Here is a 21060-nt window from a genome sequence, read left to right as displayed (position 1 = left end):
AATTGAGCTCAGTGTTATCAGATGTTGTCACTGATTAGGAATATGGTTGGAACAAAAACCTGAAGCCACAGTGGGCCCCCAGGACCGACATTGAGAACCCCTGTACTAGAGTGCTGTTGTCAGAAAATACCAAGAAGCATTTTTTTTTTTTGAAGTCTGCATAGTTCTGTTTTTTTTTTTTTTTTTTAAAACAGATATTTCTTTTGGGTACAGTTTTACCCTCACATGACAGAGATGCGCATGTTAGATAAATTGGCAAGTCTAAAATGGTCTGATATGTGTGTGAGCTAGACTGTGCCCTGGTGAAATGCTGCTACATTTAGGCTTGCTACCCTATGAAAAACAGATATTAATAATTGATTTTTCTCCTTAGAAAAGTTGGAACTGAAGATTCCTTGGCAAAACCTCTATACTCAGCCTGTTGAAGCCACCCTCATTGGAGTCTATCTCCTTATTGTACCTACCGCCAGTAAGTACATGTAGAGTTTTAATATGCATACTTAACTGTAGTCAGTTAGTCACAGGTAACGTATCTGAGAACTCTCAAAGAGGAATTAACAAATTATATTGCAATTTATTTATGCTGAAGTTACTGTATGTTGCGATTACAAGTGATGATGAAAGTCTTGATTTCCTTTGTATTTTAAAACAAAAACTGCAGTAAATAAATGGCAGAAAACATCCACACATTTAAAAATATGTTCTTTCATCATCATGAATGATGCAAGCAGTCTATGAAATTATTTAATTTTCGTCCTTTAATTCTTGTGTTTTTAGGTATAAAATATGATTCTGAGAAAGAAGAAAAACAGCTACAAGAAGCTCGTCAAAGAGAGCTGCAGAGAATTGAAGAGACAAAACAGAAAGCTGCAGAAAGAGGTATAGCATTTGCAGATGAAATATAAGCTATACTGTATGTACAGTATTCGAGTAATAACTAAGTTGTTGCCTTCTGCCAGCCATTTTGGTTTTTGCATGGAATAGAGAACACCGCTATCATGACAGTCCAAATGGGAACAGAGAAATTTATAGAATACTAATGACACACTTATGAAGTACAAGGGAGGACTCAAAAAATTCCTGGAATCAGTCAATATTAGAACATTAGAACACTCTAGACGAGAACAGGCCATTCAGTCCAACAAAGCTTGCCAGTCCTATCTACTTATTTCTTCCAAAAAAACATCAAGTCGAGTTTTGAAAGTCCCCAACGCCTTACTGTCTACCACACTACTTGGTAGCTTATTCCAAGTGTCTATTGTTCTTTGTGTAAAGAAAAACTTCCTAATGTTTGTGCGAAATTTACCCTTAACAAGTTTCCAACTGTGTCCCCATGTTCTTAATGAACTCATTTTAAAATAACAGTCTCGATCCACTGTACTAATTCCCTTCATAATTTTAAACAGTTCAATCATGTCACCTTTTAGCATGAGAGTAGGGTGTAGGTATCAACTATGCTGTTAAGTATCCCATGCCAACAGTCTAACTAATCAGTGCGCTGAGTGGCGTCATGAACAGACTAATTAATCTTCAACATTACACTGAACGGCTGAGGTGTGTGTAGTAAAACATAGGGAAGAAAATGTCAGAAGCAGTGGCATTTGCAACTACAAACACTGCTGCACTGAGACAGTGCACCTGCACACACTGCAAGAATCAATGTGGTTTTAACTTCACAAAAACCAGTCACCAAAAATATTGCTTTCTGTGACTTTTCTACTTTTTTTTTTTTTTTTGGTATTTTTGGCCCTGAAATTAAAATTGAGACTGAAGGGAAGTCGATTTGATACTGTGGAAGGAATCCAGGAAAAAAGTCACAGGAGATTCTAGACATAATAGCAAAAGATGAGTATGGGAGTTTCAGGGAACAGAAAAAGTGCCAGGATAACTGTATTGCATCTCAAAGGGAGTAATTTGACACAAACTAAAATGGAGTTGCTTTAAGTTATATAATGGTTTGTTTTTTAAAGAATTCAGTGAATTTTTGGTGGGTGTACCTTCTCGTATAATGATTATTTAGCTCTGAGTTTAAAATCATTATTCCAGAGCAAATCAAATATGTGAGCTAAGAACAATGCAGCGATGATAGCCATTACAATTTGTTAAGGGATATTGGCAGTGTAATCAGTTTAAATTACAGAAAACAGAAGACAGTAATGCAAAATTTAAGCAAAGCAAAAGATGGTAGTAAGCTTCTAGACAACAATAAAATCATATACTGTAAATGCACATTTTAATAAATTTTAATGAGATGGTAAAGACTGGTTTGACTATTGAAAATATTTAAAAACAATATGAAATATTTTTTTCTAATTAGAGAAAAATTAAATATAAAATTAGGAAAAAAAAAATTAATGTTTTTAATTAAAAAAAATCTATTTTATATCACTTAAGTATTGTTGATTGTATAAAATATGAACAAGATTAAGCTTGCACATGAAAAGGTGACATTGCAGGATAGGGGAGCATACTTTCTTCCCTCATTTAATATTGTTAATTCTTCAAGATTCTTGGTAAAATATGTAAAGAATGATGTCTTACCTGAGCAGTGTGACAATAAAACAAGCAAATGCTTAAATAATTCTGCTCAATAAACAAAAATAAAAAGTAACTTCATAATCTGTCTTCATCTGTATTATTTTAAAAGTTGTGTTCAGTGTAACCAAACAAAAACATTAGAACACATTTGTCTGTTTTGTTTTTTTAATGATGTTTTTTCATTACATGAGCATATTTCTGTTTTGATTGTGATTGAACAGTTTTTGAAAGCTGCCAGTTTCATGCTGCTAAATAGGCCCCTAAGGCTCCTATGGACATTTTTCTAGGATTTTTTTTTTTATCTGAGGTGGCATAGTAGTGTAGTTTTTAGCAAATGTCCTGGGTATGAATTTTTACATGGACATTTTTTATAGAGTATGTTTTCTGTGTATGTGTGTGTGTTTTTTTAGATTAATTAACAGTCGTAAAGTGTCCGTTTATGAGTGATTGTACGTAAGTGTATGAGTGCCTGTGATGTACTGGTTCCTGCAACCCAGTATAAGAAAATGCAACAAATTATATGCCCAATTTCTGATGTGTCTCACATTGGACCTGAATTTATGTTTTTGGAAAACATTCTATTTAAAGACATGTATAAAAATAAGCAGATGTTATTGTACTATCCAGAGTTAAAATGGGGAAAAATATATTAAACAAAACTTTGATAACATACATTGTTATTAATTACTTCCTTTCAAGATGTTCAGAGCAACTTATTGCTTGATTATCCAAGACATGCAGAAATGAGTCTAGTGTTACAAGCCATTTTTCATTCATTTGGGTTTTCGGTGATAACTGCCTATACTGCCTTTGTTTTCACTGTTTTCATTGGTCTGGCAATTGCTTTCTTCTTAAATACATTCAACCTCTTCCACAGTTTAATACATAGAGATATATTAAGAAGTTTGTAAATATTAAATGGGTAAATTACAATCATATCTACAAGAATAAGTCCTTTCATTGTCTGTCTTGGCAGTTTGGTATTTTTATACCTTGTTTTGAAGAACATGCACAAAGTTAATTATGTTATTCTTTACTAGAATACTTAGTGAATGACAGTAAACATAAGATAAATTGCAAGGTAATCACCTATCTAGACTAAATTGATAAAAAATAAACTAGTTTAAAATGTGTGGTAATCACAAATGTCAATAAAGAAATTACTACTTCAAGCTAAGTAACTTTGTCTGAATGCAGTTTTAACTAGAGTAAGTAAAGCTTTCTATCTTTCATTCAAACTAAATCTGAATATACACAAACTAATTGTTTTGGAGCATGTACAATTTCAGTTTATGCTTTTCTCTATGGGATGTTGCATTCCTGGGAGCCAAACTGTTAAAGGGACAGTTTGCTTAATTTATTAGGCATTTGTGTGTACATCCTTATAGATAAACTGAGCATACCTTCAGACATGTCCCTATAATGTTATTAACTTAAGCCATCTATTGTGAACCAATTTAATACCCTTTTTAGAGGCACAGGGAGAAGATACAGCCCTAGATAGAACACAAGTCCATGAGAGAGCACATACATGTATATGCCGGCATGCACTCATTGTAAAATATTTTAGTGTTGTCAGTTATTTTGATGTCTTTGGAATGTAGCAGGAAATTGGAATATTAATTTAAAATAAACACTGTCATGTACCCTTTTTAAGTACCAAATGCCTGGGATTTAAACCCTCAATTGTGAGATAGCGATGCTAAGCACTTTTCTACCTTTACCACCCTATAAGTTAATTAATCGTTGATTTAACCATTTTCCTAATTTGGACTGGCTCCCTGTCTCCAGGGATTGGTCCTGCCTTGCACTCTATGCTTGCTGGGATAGGTTCCAGCTTCCCTGTGACCTTGCTAAGGATAAAGTGGGTTTATAAAATGGATGGATTTTAAAGTACCTATTTCAGGACATTTACTCCAGTAGTGTTCTTATGAAGCTTATATGACCAGGTGGGCTTGTGTAGACTTGAACTCAGAAATATTGGCAGACCCACCGTTAGCTGGATAATGTTTTTCCTGTGTAATGTTAATGTACTTATTATGAGTCAAAAAGTATGTTGTATATTTTTGCAGAAAACCCAAAGCAAGAAAAGCAGGACACATTTGTTGAAAAGTTAGTAACACAGGTTATCAAGAACCTACAGGTGAAAATCTCAAATATCCACATTCGATATGAAGATGATGTAAGTGTTTATAGAAATTTACAATTAGTAACCATATATTGAATGAATTTAAATGAATGCAACTTGTTAATGTCATAAATTATTATTTTTTAGGTGACTAACCCAAAAATCCCATTGTCCTTTGGTGTTTCACTTCAGAACCTCAGTCTTCAGGTATATTTTTATGTGCCTTCTCATCTCATCTATTTGGAAAGTTTATAACTTTTACTGGCATGATCTGTGAGACATGGTAGAGGAATGTGAGGATGTTATTTATTTATTTATTTTTAAATCTTGCTCCTGCCCAAAGAGCTTACTACAGTCTTTGCCTGCAGCTCTGAAATTATATACCATTTTACATGAAACTGCTCTTCTTCAGGTAACCAATGATTTGCTTATGGCAGCAGACTCTGGACAATCCAGAATATTAATTCTGTTATACCTCAGTGCAGCATTTGACACTATCAGACATGACATTTTACTGCCCAGAATGGAGAACATGCTTGGTATCTCTGGCACTGCCCTCCAGTGGTTCAAGTCCTATCTGACTGATAGGCAAGAGTTTGTTAGTCTTGGCAACAGCAGATCCAGCTCAGCGCCAGTCATACGAGGAGCTCCACAGGGCTCTGTCATCGGTCCTCTGCTTTTCTGTATTTATATGCTTCCCTTTGGCCATATTATTCGTAGCTTTGGACTGTGTTATCATTTTTATGCAGATGACACTCAACTCTATTTCAATGTCAAAAGTACAACTTCATCAGAGTTTTCTCAGCTCACAACTTGCCTCAGTGAAATTAAAACCTGGATAGAGCAGAACTCTTTAAAATTAAATTGCAACAAAACTGAACTCCTGCAAATTGGCACTAAAGCGCTACTTAAGAAAATGAGCTCCTTTTCAGTCACTCTTGATGGTGATCTCATCAGACCCCCTTCTGAGCACATCACACAAATCCTGCTTTGCCTTCAGTGGCTCCCTGTGTTTTACAGGGTTGAAAATAAGATTCTATTAATAACCTACAAAGCTTTAAATGGCCTGGCATTGGACTACATCAGTGACCTTCTAAATCTCATTATGCTCCTGTTCGCCTACTAAGGTCCTCTGATTCTGGTAATCTTGTTGTGCCTCACACTAACCTGCACTCTATGGGTGATAGGGCCTTCAGCTCCATAACACCCAGACTTTGGAATGACATCCCGAAATGAATTAGATCAGCAGACTCCATTCATTCTTTTAAAAAACAACTTAAAACTCATCTGATTTAGGAAGGTTTTTAACTTAAATTAACATTCTGCCCTTTCTTTCAGTTTACCTCTCTGTCCAGATGCTGAGGATAATTTGTGTGTCTGTTATATCACAAATTAGGTTATTTGTTAGCTTTTTCTTTTAGTATTGAATTTAGTATTTTACTCTGGTTTATTGTCCTTTATTCTGTTTAATGCTTTGGTATCTGTTTCATTGTTCTATTCAGGAAAACATTTGTATCCAATGTTACATATACCCTGTTGTTTTTTCTAAGACTCTGTGTAGTGTCTTGAGCATGGGAAGGTGCTATATAAATAAAATGTATTATTATTATTATTATAGAGTATCCTGCTAGAGTACATGTCTTTATGTGTTAATTAAATTCAATAAATAATAAAGAGACACTGTCATATGGAACGTTATCCTAACAAATTAGCAGATTGTTTTTGGAAAAGTTTCACTTTTGTGGTTAGTTTTGTACCTTGACAAAGGTGCATGTAATGACAGAGACCTGAAGTGCCTAACTTAAAGCTATTGTGCATTAAAACCTTCTAACTTCATGCAGTATTACAGAAATAGCTTCTGGTGGGGTTTTTTTTTCATCATTTTTTAACAATCAAAAAGAACTGCCATATAGGAGATTTTATTTTTATTAACTTTGGATTTTAACTCTTCATTTTTAGAGCCTTTTCTAGCCTATTCTAGGTACCATACAATATAGTAGAAGCATATTTTTTTTTCCATCTTGCCTGTACTTTAAGAAGTCTGTCTGCATTTTCAGTATCATGCACCATAACGCAGAATACAGGCAAGATCGAAAAAAATGCAAAAAAACATTTAAATGGCATAGTGTTTTCAAATAGTGATGTTTTTGTGTATGATTGTGTGTGTGCGCGTGCGTGAGAGAGGCAGTGACAAATTCAATCTCATTCAAGTGATTACTGGAATAATAAACACTTTCGCAAAGGTATAATGAAATAAGTGCTTTTATTCAGCAATAACCTGAATAACAAAAAATTCAAGTGACATCAAGATACCAAGAAGACATGATTCACCAGCTTTTGTGTGTCTGCTTATATGCCTTCAGCGATATCTTTTACAGGTAGAAAAACTATACACCAGCTATTATAGACTAAAATCAAAGGCTTCTTCTTTTCGGGCGCATACACTGTCAGCATGGCACTGCCAGATCTGAACACTTGCGTGGTGAATTGCTCGCGTACTGAAGTGACTTTAGCTTCAGGTGGAAGTCCCATTTTACTTATGATGCCAAGCAGAGTTGTGTTGCAGTAGTCTATTAGCCAGCAAAAGCACTGTGAAGAAGCTGTCTGTTACGGATCTGCCTTTGTCCAGAAACCGCTTCATAAAGTTTATGACCAGAGACTCAGAAAGTCTTTGCCCTGTGTTGTAACTCAAAACACAGTTCTCAACAAAGCATTGCCAGTTGTCCAAGATCACAGCAAATCTGTTGTTTTTCACATGTTCTACACAGGTGTTTTTGTTGTCAAAGTGCAAAGTCTGATAGTGGTCGGGGGACATTGTATCTTTGATTGCACAGCACCAACTGTGGTCATCGCTGCTCTTGTGAAAAGAATGGAGATAAATGCCATCAACTCGGATAGGGAGAGGCAAGTTCGTTGTACCACGTGAACGTCACTGACGGAATAGAACTGAATAATAAAAAAACAAGTGCTAACTTTTACAAGTAGCCAAAATGTACAGCGGGTGTTACAGACTCAAATCAATTGTATGTTTTTATTATATTATAGTAATAATAATAATAATAATGGCAGCTCACCACTCAAAATGCGGAGCAACCAGTCTTGAGCCCGATACCTTTGGGTTATAAGGCAGTAGTTGTTACCTCTGCATCATTCAAGAATACATATCAGCTTCCTATCAATTGACATTTGAGCTAGGATTTTTAACTCATTGACAGCAACATGTAAATGAATGCTTTTTTTTCCCCAGTGTTCAGCAGTTCCTTTCATCCTACACTTACACAGATCATTGTAGGCACAGAACACACATGAAATTTATGTAATCCAAATAACGATATATTATTTACCCTATACAACTCCAGGCACCTCACTGCCAGATAAAGAGACCTGAGCTCTGAGAATTTCACGATGGACTCGGCTCCGTCAGTGAGGGGGATGAGATGGCAGGCTACTTACTGCTTGCTGTCATCTGCACATTAGCAAAAGAAAAGATGCTGACGGAGAGGTGTGAAGAAATTTAAGGTGGCCTGGGATTATTTTCGTAGGCTTCAGGGATTCTAGTGTTAAGGGAGTGGATGTCAAGGTAGTGCATTCCTACAAGTACTTGGAGGTCTACATCAATGACAGGCTGGGCTGGTCTTGTGACAAAGGGGAACTACATAAGAAAGGGTAGAGAAGGTTCTTTTTTCTTAGGAGACTGTATTCCTTTAATGTGGTCAATGACATCCTTCACAATGTCTACAACACTGTGATGGCCAGTGTTATTTTCTACACTGTGGTGTGTTGGGCTTGTAACATCGCTTCAAGAGAGAACCATCGAATCATCAAGCTAAGTAAAAGATTAAGCTCAGATATGGGGCACACTGTGAACCCCCTGGAGGTAATAGCAAAGGAGAGAATAAAAACAAAGCCGACTGCCATTATGAGCAATGCTACACATTATCTCTCTGACACACTAACACGGAGTATTTTCAGCCAACAAATTAAGATGTGTGTCAGCAGATGTTGCTGGGGCCTTATACTAACAGCAATACACCAGTGTAATGCCTCACTGTTACTTTGACTCCCAAGTGAGAGTTTTTTTTTTCCTTTTTAGTCCTTCTAGTGTTTGTTTATAGTGTGTATTACTGTATTTATCTATTTATTTATTTAGAGAGCTTCTTCAAGAAGCCAAAGTTTCCCCATGGACAAACTATCTATCGTATATTTATCTACCATATCTATTGTATCTATCTACTGTATCTATCTATCTACTGTATCTATCTATCAAAAAAACTAATTTTAACATGATCTGCATTAAAACATCCCTTTATACTTAGAAATAAAAATTGTATATTCAAAAAACATGGAGTTTGCTAAGGTGCATTTTTACTAATATTTACTTTTGCTTTATATACAGACTGCAGATGCAAGCTGGAATCCATGTGTTCTTGATCAAACAGCCAAGTTGTTCTTTAAGGTAAGTAATAGAATTTCCCACTCTTGAAGAGTTGTGAATTGAATTGCCTTGGTAAAGTAAAGGTTATCTCATCTTCATATGGCTTTGGGCTGCATTGTTTTCCAGTTACTTCAATGGTGATGCATGACAAACCTCACGGCAACTGTATAAGAGGAGATGTAGGCAACGTTTACACTATATGAACAAACAAGCATCATTTTTTTTCTGGACAGTGTCACGCTTTGCTTTCCACACACGATGCAGGTCTGCACAAAAGAACCCTCATTCTCTGCAGATCCTCCCAGAGATTTTCTGGATCTTTATCATAAGATGTTTGTAATTCTCTTTGTAACTTAAGGGTACTGAAATATATTATTTACAATTCTCCTTTATGATTTACTGTACTATTACTAAGCCTGATCTAGTTTTATGGGCACCATCTATTGAAGCTAGATGAAAATTACTAAAGACATGGTGACACATTTACCTCTGGGTGTCCTGTTGGACAACTGTGCACCAATATAGCCATCTTTACAAATCTAAAAAGATGGACTTGTAAGGAAACAAGTCCAGCTGATTTGTCCAATGGAACTACAAATCAGTTGACTAGCATTTAACTGTTAGTTGCTTCAAGAATTCCCCCTTTTTTCTGATGCTTTCCTACACTTAAGAGCTAACCAAGCTTATTGTAGGAAACCTTATGGGAGAATTAAACAGGAATCATGATGAACCTGTATACAGTATCAAGGCTAACTTAGCTTTCATTTTCATGCAGATAGTGAATTAAAAATATTGAAAGTTCACAACCAGTTTATGTGGTTTGGTCAACCCACAGAATGAGATGAATTAAAAAAAAATATGGTGAATTTATTCATTTTGTTTTTTGTGGGCAGAGTGGTGCCTCTGAGGCTAGGAATCTGCACTGGCAATCGGAAGGTTGCCGGTTCGAATCCTGTAAATGCCAAAAGGGACTCTGCTCTGTTGGGCCCTTGAGCAAGGACCTTAACCTGCAATTGTTCCATCCAGGCCTGCATGTAGGCCCTCCAACCTGCAAGGAAAAACTTGTGGATTGGTGGCAGAATTGGCACTCCAGCCACCATAAAAAACTCACACTGGTTCCACTCTTTCTGAACTAGTGTGGTGCTGAGGTGTCACCCGTTGCATGGCTACACTCGGGTCCGAAACTGGATTCTGAGTTGGTTTGTCATGTGGTGGGTACGGCAATGCACTGTATCACTGCGTGCTCCTAACCTCTCTCTTTAACTAAACTGTTTTATGCAAAATTGTTACATTTGTATCTGTGTGCCCTGTATACATTTTTATTGATTGTAATGTCTACTTTGTATGTTGTGTTTTATGCTGATACATTTTATTTTTTTTGACTAATTTCTCCCCCTCACCAAAAATAATATAATTAAATTATTTAATGTAATATTTTTGTCCATTGTTTCCAGAGTCCATTTTTTTCAAGGTTTTTGCTCTGAGGATGCACTGTTTTTGTTGTTTATTACATTGTCCACATTGTACAGTTTTTTTTTTTATCATAAATGTTTAAATACTGTGAATAATTTTCAATTCATAAGTTCATTTAAAAGTACAGTTAGGAGTTTTGTGCATTGATGCAGAATCATTCTAGAGAGAATTCTGATGCATCTGTGAATAAATAATGAGAATACTGCACCCTCTGTAAAAGGGTGACTAGGATGCATAGATACCTTTTAATCATGAAGTTACATTGGTCTTAGTTAACTATACTGTGTTTTCAGTTTTGATAAACTTTTTTCTTAAAAGTTTCCTTTTTATTCTGATTTGAATCATATACAAAGGTTTTACAAAGCCATACTATGGAGTGCCTTGTAAGGTAAAGTTATCTAAAGGTTTATGGCTATTTCAAAAATTATAAAACTAATACCAGAATAAGTATGTATAATATCTTTTAAAATGAATATTTAAATGTAACATGTCTTTTTTTTTCCCCATAGCTTGTTCGTCTGGATAATTTGTTTACTTACTGGAATGTAAACTCAGAACTTTATTCTAATCATGTTCCACATGAAGCCCTGGTAAGTTACTAAACTGTACATGCAGAATTACTGCCTACACAGTTAAGTAAGTTTATAGTAGAAAAAATAAAATAATATGAATCAAAAAGCAGAAGTGAAACTTGCTTAGATGAGAATAGCTGTAGATGATACTGGAGTATTGTAAAAGCTCCCAACTGATAAAGAAATCAAAAACTATTTTTGCTTTATTGTAAGCAGTTAGGTGGGTGGTACTACAGTATATCGAATACTCATGATTATGCAATAATTAATTGACTGTAATTAACAGTTGCTTTGCCCTTTTAGTAAGCTCGGATATCTGCAACCTTCACTTTGTTTTTATTTATTTATTTGTTTGTTTGTTTGTTTGTTTGTTTATTATTATAACCACCTGACAAGGATTTTTTGGTCCCTGTATCACTTACATTGCTTGGTCTGAACTTCTATACCAAACTAAGGAACTGATTTGCTTAGAAAATAAAAACTGATATTATATTTGAGTGGCTGAATTTGATTTTCAAACTTTAAGCACATTCACAGTTTTATTTCAGACAGGTGTCTTACAGAATCCATATGGATGTTCAATTCAGTTTCACAGTATTACCCCTATACTATAATTACTAAAGTCAAGAAATTGAGAAAATAATAGTGTACAGTACATTACACAATCCACACCACACAGAGATGGAAGAAGTTTACTTCAAAATATGCTACATATAGAAATTTAAGACACTTTTAGTTTGTTAAAATATTGGTTCCACTGTTGAGTCATATGAAGAGATGAGATGTAAGTTGTTATCATTATAACTTAAAAGAATTCTGTTAGCCTATATTAAAAGGTTTTTGGTAATGAGTGTATTTGACTTTTTAGGAGAACTTAAAGCATGGAATTGCCTTGCACAACCTGATTCCAGAAGGTTATGATTTTAGTAAGTATAGAACAATTTTGTTACTAAAGTTTTGTTAAAGTTCATTTAAACTTTCAAACACAAGAGGGTGCACAGTTTTTATTTGAATCATTTGGAAACATCAGTTGTCAAAATATAGTGTTTTATTCAGCAAATTATTTTTAAATCACAGTATTGGAGCTTTGAGTTACAGAATAATCTTATCAATGACTGCAAACTTGTTGGTAATCTAAGAATATGAAGAGTACCTTTTTCTATTTTTTTCATTAACTTTTCTTATTTTAGTATACAGTAATATGTATAAACAATTTCTATACATTTTTTTTAACATATAAATGTTTTTCTTTTCATTATAAAGTAGGGGATGCTTTGGGGCCCTAAATTGTTGTGGTCTCAATATTGATTAAGTCAATAAATAACTGTAATTCTATATTTTAAAAGTGCATGTAATGTATTGTGTTCTTTTTGGTATTACCATAACACTAATTCTTCAGTTCTGAATAGTGTCAGAGAAAGGCTTTTAATGTACCTCTCCATTGATTGAAGTTTCCTTCTTTAACAGCAGGCTTCATTATGGAACATTTATTTAACCCAATCTTATGTAGCTAGCAGTGCTGTCATTTGAATGAGTAATAGAATTCATGTGATTGTATATTCCTTCTGTGACAAAACCCTGAATGCTGCTGAGGGTTGTGTTGGTGTTACCAGTGCTCCCAGAAGGATGTGTTTCATCTTGCTGGGTACTCTGGATATCATCGAGAGGAGCCGCAGTGCACAGCTTGATGGCAACTCCGGTCTGTACCGGGAACTGAGAAAGACAGCTGTGAAAGCTCTGAGGGTAGATGAGGAGTTTGTCACAGGAATCTGTGAGCAAGTGACACACCATCTATGGTGTAGTGACCCATACAGAGGAAAAGAGGAATTGAAGCATTACGCACATATGAATCTCTTCCTCGGAGAGTCACAATCAGAGTGGCTGATGGAACAGTCCTTGCTAATGACACAGCAGTTCTGACCCACTGGGCTAGCTACTTTGAGCAGCTGTTTAAAGCTGATCCTCCAGCTAGGACGTTGGTTATCTCTGGGTCCATGGTTCTTGAGGCTGATCTTTCAGTTAGCTGTGAACCACCCAATCTCACTGAGATTGCACAGGTGGTGAACCAGCTGAGGGTAGGGAAAGCAGCAGGGATCTGTGGTATACGGGGTGAACTTCTCCAGGCTGGTTGTAAGGCTGTCCTCCTGGCATTGCAAGCAATCTTTTCTTTCATTTGGGAGACAGGCGTCACCCCAACAGACTGGAAAAAGGGACTTGTCGTCCGTGTCTGGAAAAGGAATGGTGATCGCCTCTATTGTGACAACTACCGGGGGAATAACACTGCTCTTGATGCTGTGTAAGGTCCTTGCTAGGGTCATTCTCAATAGGATCCATGACCACTTGCTCACCTGCCAGCTGCCAGAGTGGTCTGGTTTTACTCCTAAGAAGTCTACCATCGACAGCATTCTGGCACTGAGGGTTTCCATAGAGCGCAAACGTGATTATCAGCAGAGTTTCTTTATACCCTTTGTCGATTTTCGTAAAGCATTCAACTTCGTTGATCGTGCCACCCTGTAGGACATCATGAGACTTTGTGGGTTCCCCTCAAGCTTGCTGGATATCATGGCCAGCCTGTACACTATTACCGTGAATGCTTTGCAGAGTGGAGGCAGAACCTCTGCGTTTTTCCCAGTTAATTGTGGTATTCATCAAGGAGGTGTTCTTGCTTCTACTCAGTTCAGTGCTTGCATGGTCATGGGGTCCAGTGGCTGTGGGGCTTCTGTTGGTGAAGAAAGATTCACTGTGTCTTAACTTTGCTGGCGATGCTGTGATCTTCGCGGAGTCAATGGAGGCTCTGACTGGGGCTCTCGAGAGACTGAGTGAGGAGTCTGAGGGTCTGGGCTTGCGAGTGTCCTGGATAAAAACCAAGATCCAGGCCTTTTTATGACTTCTTAGGCACAGCCATCAGCAGTGTGTCTGTCTGCAGGGAGAGTGTCGACCTTGCCTAGAGGTTTACTTACCTCGGCAGTGACATTCATGTCTCTGGCGACTCTTCCTATGAAGTCAGTAGATGGATTAAGAGAACATGGGGAGTCTATGCAAAAGGACGAAGGTCCAAGTCTTCAGAGTCCTGGTGCTTCTGTCTTACTATATGGTTGCGAGACATGGATGCTATCCTGTGATCTGAGACTAAGGCTAAACTCCTTCAGTCCTGTGTCTCTTCAGAGAATCCTTGGGTACCACTGGTTTGACGTAGTGTTGAAAAAGCGGTTGCTCATGGAGTCTCGAATGAGGCACATTACCTGCATCGTGAGGGAGTGTCAGTTACGGCACTGTGGCCATGTGCCGCGATTCTCAGAAGGTGATCCAGCTTGCAGGATCCTTATTGTTGAAGACACGAGTGGCTGGAGCAGGCCAAGGGGACACCCACGTAACACCTGGCTGCGGCAGATAGATAGTCATTTCTGGAGGGTGGGACTGGACCGCGTGTCTGCCTGGGGGGTTGCCAGCTAGGATCCTGAGATATTTCGTCATGTGGTGGGTACGGGAAAGCGCTGTACCAGTGCATGCTCCCCAACCTGACCTGACCTGATCTCATTGAACATTGTAATCTCAGTCCTCAGCAGTTTACTGCAGCCATCTATCCATTTCCTTCATAACGTTATACTTTGTGTATAATAAAATCTGCACCTTTAAAATTCAATTTACATGTATAATTACATTTTAATTTTAATTTAGTTCAGTATGAAAGTTGAATTATTAATGTCTTCATGCTTTTGTTTTAAAGTTTTTCGTCCCATTTCTGCCAAGGCGAAACTTAAGATGAACCCCCGCTCAGATATTGACTTTTCTTCACCCAAAGTGGACTTACAAGTGAACCTGCAGGATATTGCCATAGAGCTCAGTAGACCACAGGTGATTTATTACTTTGAAGTTTATATTTTCCTTAATTTAAAATTGGATGTCCATGTACTACTTTTGCAGCCTATTTTTCATTAAAATATTTTTCTTCAAATCATGTCTTTTTTGTGAAACAAAATGACTAGTCTTGGATTCATCTGCTGTTGTTTGTATGAAGCTATTCAGTTCTCTGAAACTGTGTTTAGGATTTTTATTTAAATCTTGGTATATTTTTGTTATTTAATTTCACCATGTCTTGACGTGGCCTCTAAAATAAATTATTTAGTTTGTGAAATAACGAGCCTCAACACACTAAAGAAGGTTTGGGGCAGCCACCCGTATATTGTTCCTAGCTGCAAAAGGATTATAAGTTCACAAATGATGTTGCTAGATTGAGTTCCCGACTTGAACTGAACTTGGTTTGGCAATATGGAGAATTTATAGTCTGTAACCCGGAAGTGACTTCAGTCTGGGTGCCGGAACTGGAAGTGACGTCAGTCTGGGAGCCGGAACCGGAAGTGACGTCAACTCCGGCAGGTTTTCCCGTATTTGATCTGCAGAATTAACAGAAACAGGTTTAGAGCACTCCCGCCACCCCCTGGCCCGGCGGGTAATCACCTCCACTAGGTCCATTGAGCTCGCTCCTAGTCGCACGTGTGTGACAAGTTGTAAACTAACAAACACGCTAAAGCATGTTGGCTTTTGAATTGAATTGACATGCTATTCAAAGTTTATTGTGCCAGATAGAAAAAAATTAAATTCTTGTAACTGAGTCAATTCATTTCATGAATATATATGACAATCGGTGTTAGTATTGTAGTAAAAAATGAGGACTGCTTTATGTATATTATGTAAGTTTTGGGTTTCCTCATCAGTGTCAATTGTCAATTTTATAATTTTCATTTTATTGCTGTTAAAGTGTTAATGTACTGTAGGTGTTTTGTTTCAAAGGTATATTGCGTTATTTTTCCTTAATCATATATAGTGCATGCATTGTTTGACACCCCTGGCTTTTCAAACTGGGTGCCTCCAGGCTGTGTATGGGAAGCTGCGGTAGTCCTGGCGAGGTTGCGATCCTTTTTTAAAAAAAAAAAAAAAAAAAAAAAAAAAAAAAAATCTGTAACTTCAAATATTGTCTTGAAATCACCCATTTTTTAAATAAACAAAATGTTCAGTTTTTACATAAAAATAGTCATATATTAATGTAGTTATACATGAGAGCATTGTTCCTCAACCTGTGCAGTCCAAAAAACAGATGGAAGGGGGCACAAAAAAAGTTTTGGTAAAAAGTAAAAAAGTAGGACTTTAAAGGATACACAGTAGCCGGACCTGAGTCTCCATGCTTAGATGGACTTGAATTCCACCGCACAGTCTCATAGGAGGGAATTCAATAATTTATCTACCTCAGTAGGAAAGAAAAGAGTTTTCAAAAAAATTTTGTTTTATTTTTCAATATAGTCCCCTGATAGCTCCATACACTTCATCCACTTTTCCTGTAATGACTTCTGTTTGACCTTCAAACCAGCATGTCACAGCTGCTAAACGTCTTCGTCACCTGAAAATCGCTGTCCATGGAGAGATTTCTTTAAAAGCTAGGGGGCTCCGGCCCCTGCTCGCTTCGCTCGCCAACTCCTGGTCTTGGGTAACCCGAAATAGATTTGAAAGAGATTATTGTCTGTCCTGGTAATTGTTACATATGTATCATGTTCACCGTTACGACATCTGTAGGTCTATGTAATATATGTAAATGACAATAGCAGTTTAATTGTTATGTTATGTAAGTATAGAACGTCTTTGAGTTTGCGCAGATCTGTGTATGAGATATATTGGAGTGTAAAGGTGTAGATGATGTACAAAGGATATCTTCATACACCACATTTGTAGTAAAGGCGGCGTGTTGTTCTTGAATGAGTTTTCCTTGGTATATAGTTATTATAATCTTGATGTTAACGTCACATGCATGCCGAACTCTTGAGAAGGCTACATAAAGTTGTCCATGTCTAAATACAGGCTCAGAGAGGTAAAGGCCATGGTCTGTCCTTGGGATTTGTTGATTAGGTATACGTTGTTTACTGTTAGTAATATGGATAATTGCACTCACTGTTAAAATTACCTGTTTCCGTTAGTTGAACTCTTTCGTTTCTGAGCTGTGGCTCCTTCGCTTGCGGTGCATAGGCGCATGCGCCTTCCGTACTATCTCGTGTTTGACTATGCTGCGTTTTGTGGACGTTTGGGGACTCCGTACCTTCTCTGGTTTGACTGTGGGGCGGGATGCGGAAGCCTCTTCTGTTTGTGTTTTCTGTGAGTACTTATAGTGTTGTATTACTCTAATGTGATTCACATATGCTGTGGATTCCGGATCTTCAGGGCTTCTGTACTATCTCAGGTTTTTGCCTGCGGTGCTTTTGAAGCACGTTGTAGGCGCCTGCACCTTCCGCACTATGTCGGGTTTGACTATGTTGTGTAGTGTGGACGTGTAGGGTTTTGTACTCTCTTGAGAAGGCCACATACAGTCGGTTAAGACTGTGTTGTGGTAATCCGGCCGGGTTAATGGTGTTTCTCGTTTTGGAGCCATGACCGTGACTCCATTAGTTATACGTTGTTTACTGTTAGTATATGGATAATCGCACGTACTGTTAAAATTACTTATTTCCGTTAGTTGAGCTCTTTCGTTTTTGAGCCGTGGCTCCTTCGCTTGTGGTGTATAGGCGCATGCGCCCTCCGTACTATCTCGGGTTTGACTATGCTGTGTTTTGTGGACGTTTGGGGACACCGTATTTTCTCTGGTTTGACTGTGTCGCGGGACACCGAAGCCTCTTCTGTTTGTGTTTTCTGTGAGTACTTATAGTATTGTATTACTGTAATGTGATTCACATATGCTGTGGAGTCCGGATCTTTGGGGCTTCTGTACTATCTCGGGTTTTTGCCTGCGGTGCTTTCGAAGCGCATTGTAGGCACCTGCACCTTCCGTACTATGTCGGGTTTGACTATGCTGTGTAGTGTGGACGTGTAGGGTTCTGTACTCTCTTGAGAGGGCTACTTACAGTTGTCCATGTGTAAAGTGCTTAATATTGTATTACTGTAATGTGATTCACATATGTTGTGGAGTCCGGATCTGTGGGGTTTCTGTACTATCTCGTGTTTATGCTTGCGGTGTGTTAGAAGCGCGTGGACCATGCTGTGTAGTGTGGACGTTTAGTTCAGAAGCGCGTTGTAGGTGCCTGCGCCTTTCGTACTTTCCCGCGCCTTCCGTACTATCTTTGTGCCTTCCGTACTCTCTTTGTGGACCTGTGGGGCTTCTGTAGCCTCTTCCGTTTGACTCTGGGGTGCAGCGCAGAGTCCTCTTTTTTTTGTGTGGCTGTGTCGTTAGTCGTTAGCTATGGGCGCGTTGTTGCTTCATGTCTTATTTATGTTAATTGAGCTCTTTCGTTTTTGGGCCGTGACTCCTTCGTTCGCGGTGGATCAGACTTCGCTTACAGTTTATGAGATGCGCGCTGTAGGCGCCTGCGCACTATGTCTCCTGGTTCCATCGCCGTGTACCTGCGTCCATGCCTTCCATTCTCGGTTAGTAATATGTATTGGAGCAGGAAATAATATGAGAGAACCATGTCAGGATTGTAGGGTAGATGGTTCAGCTGCTGGAACCCAGATTCGTGGATGGCAGCCGGTGATTGATGTGACATGACACATAGTTTTGAAGAAGCTGCATGCCTACTGTGAGTTTTCCTCGTATTTTCTCCTTGATTGACTCCTGTAAAGTAATCATTGTGTTGGCGTTACTCTCCCCGGTTATGGTTGTCTTGTGTGACATGAACTCCAGAAGCAAAGGTCCTTTGATATCCCAGAAGACAGCTGCTATGACTTTGATTTTTCTGTCTTGAATTTTTTTGTGGTGGGGATGACTTATGCTTCCACTGCATTGGCTCTATTTTGGAGTCAGGATCTCAGTGAAAGACCCAAGTCTCATCTCACGGCAGGGGAAGTGGGCACAGTGAGGGTGAACAGGAGACACATCCCTTCACAGTTGAAGCCAGATAGGCTGAAGATGAAAAGAGGTGACAATCTGGTTTTCATGTGGGCGGAAAACTTGGTGTCATTGGCATGGCACGATGTCAAACAGGTGACTTGTCTCTCTATAGTACACACTAACAATAAATGTGAGAAAGTGCAGACAATTGAGAAGGAAGCACCAGTGCAACACATATTGTAAGCAGTGCAATGTGGCAATGCATGCGATTGGCTGCTTTGAGCGATATCATACTTTGCAGGACTTTGCTGTGTAACATGTATGTGAAATCATAGTATGTGAAAATATATAGTATGCAGGCTCATACAACATGCAAGACAGTAACATTTATGAAAAGTAAATAGTTTTTGCTGATTTGATATGTTAAACAATTGCTTTGTGTTCTTTTTTTTTTTTTTTTTTTTTTTAAAGTTAGTTTTTGGAAAAAAATTCAGCCCTGGTTAGAAAAGAAACAAAACAAAATTAGCCCTAAAAGAGTTAAACAAGTTTGGCTAATGTTTCTCTGAAGTCTCTCAGTCAACCCCCATAGGAAAGTCAGGCTGCCTAACTAGCAAATTTTAGCTCAACAAATGGTTTTGGGGGATGGCAGGTGTGAAGGTGTTCTATTCCCCCATTGATCTGAAGTATGGCTGTTTGGAACTGGCTTGTATCAGAAGCCTTTAAGTACTATGATGCCCTATTGGCTCTAGGGGTTGGACAGAAAATCTATAAATTTGCTCACTCCCTCACTCTCACCAAACTGATGCATGAACTGAAAAGGGCAACACAATGAAGAGCACAGCTCGGCAGCCATATTGATACAGTTATGTGGCCTGTTCTAAAGAAAGCTGACCACAAACGATGCTTTAACTAGAGACATTTTTAAGTAACTAACAAGTCTGTGTGCCTCCTGAACTACACATCACCGTTTATCAGGTTGTATTGTTGCCAATATTCAAATGTACTTTGCATATTGTTATTATTTATGAATATTACCAATAATACATTGTTTAAATTGTAACTTAACTCCTGCTTGTCTTTCACTACACCAAATTGCCTGAGGTTATAAATGTAGAAGGGAAGGTGGGGAGACGTTATATACTATACAGTAATCCCTTCTCCATCGCGGGGGTTGCGTTCCAGAGCCACCCGCGAAATAAGAAAATCCGCGAAGTAGAAACCATATGTTTATATGGTTATTTTTATATTGTCATGCTTGGGTCACAGATTTGCGCAGAAACACAGGAGGTTGTAGAGAGACAGGAACGTTATTCAAACACCGCAAACAAACATTTGTCTCTTTTTCAAAAGTTTAAACTGTGCTCCATGACAAGACAGAGATGACAGTTCTGTCTCACAATTAAAAGAATGCAAACATATCTTCCTCTTCAAAGGAGTGCGCGTCAGGAGCAGAGACTGTCATAAAGACAGGAAAGCAAACAGATCAATAGGGCTGTTTGGCTTTTAAGTATGCGAAGCACCGCGACACAAAGCTGTTGAAGGCGGCAGCTCACACCCCCTCCGTCAAGAGCACAGAAAGAGAGAGAGAGACAGAGAAAAACAAGCAAGCAAAAATCAATACGTGCCCTTCGAGCTTTTAAGTATGCGAAGCACCGTGCAGCATGTCGCTTCAGGAAGCACCTGAACAGAAGGTAGCAACGTGAAGATAATCTTTCAGCATTTTTAGACGAGCGTCCTTATTGTCTAGGTGTGCGAACAGCCCCCCTGCTCAATCCCCCTACGTCAGGATCAGAGAAAGTCAGCGCAAGAGTGAGAAAAAAGTAAGTTGGGTAGCTTCTCAGCCATCTGCCAATAGCGTCCCTTGTATGAAATCAACTGGGCAAACCAACTGAGGAAGCATGTACCAGAAATTAAAAGACCCATTGTCCGCAGAAATCCGCGAACCAGCAAAAAATCCGCGATATATATTTAAATATGCTTACATATAAAATCCGCGATGGAGTGAAGCCGCGAAAGGCGAAGCGCAATATAGCGAGGGATTACTGTAATCTATACTAATAAAAGGCTAAGCCCTCACTGACTCACTCATCACTAATTCTCCAACTTC

General features: G+C 38.2%; 1 protein-coding gene across 2 annotated transcripts in view; it reads left to right on the top strand.

Annotated features, from left to right (window-relative positions):
* vps13a (vacuolar protein sorting 13 homolog A) overlaps window positions 1-21060 on the top strand; it is a 285577-nt gene that overhangs the window by 43422 nt on the left and 221095 nt on the right. For both annotated transcript variants that reach the window (XM_028802445.2, XM_028802446.2), the window contains exons 4-11: window positions 374-469; window positions 778-879; window positions 4611-4720; window positions 4814-4873; window positions 9063-9122; window positions 11084-11164; window positions 12015-12072; window positions 14874-15001. In XM_028802445.2, the coding sequence (XP_028658278.1) occupies window positions 374-469; window positions 778-879; window positions 4611-4720; window positions 4814-4873; window positions 9063-9122; window positions 11084-11164; window positions 12015-12072; window positions 14874-15001 (695 nt within the window). The remainder of the gene's footprint in view (window positions 1-373; window positions 470-777; window positions 880-4610; window positions 4721-4813; window positions 4874-9062; window positions 9123-11083; window positions 11165-12014; window positions 12073-14873; window positions 15002-21060) is intronic.

The sequence above is a fragment of the Erpetoichthys calabaricus genome, chromosome 5 (genome assembly GCF_900747795.2).
Source record: "Erpetoichthys calabaricus chromosome 5, fErpCal1.3, whole genome shotgun sequence".
NCBI lineage: Eukaryota > Metazoa > Chordata > Cladistia > Polypteriformes > Polypteridae > Erpetoichthys > Erpetoichthys calabaricus.
The sequence above is the reverse complement of the archived record's forward strand: the minus strand, read 5'-3'. Positions and strand labels throughout refer to the sequence as shown.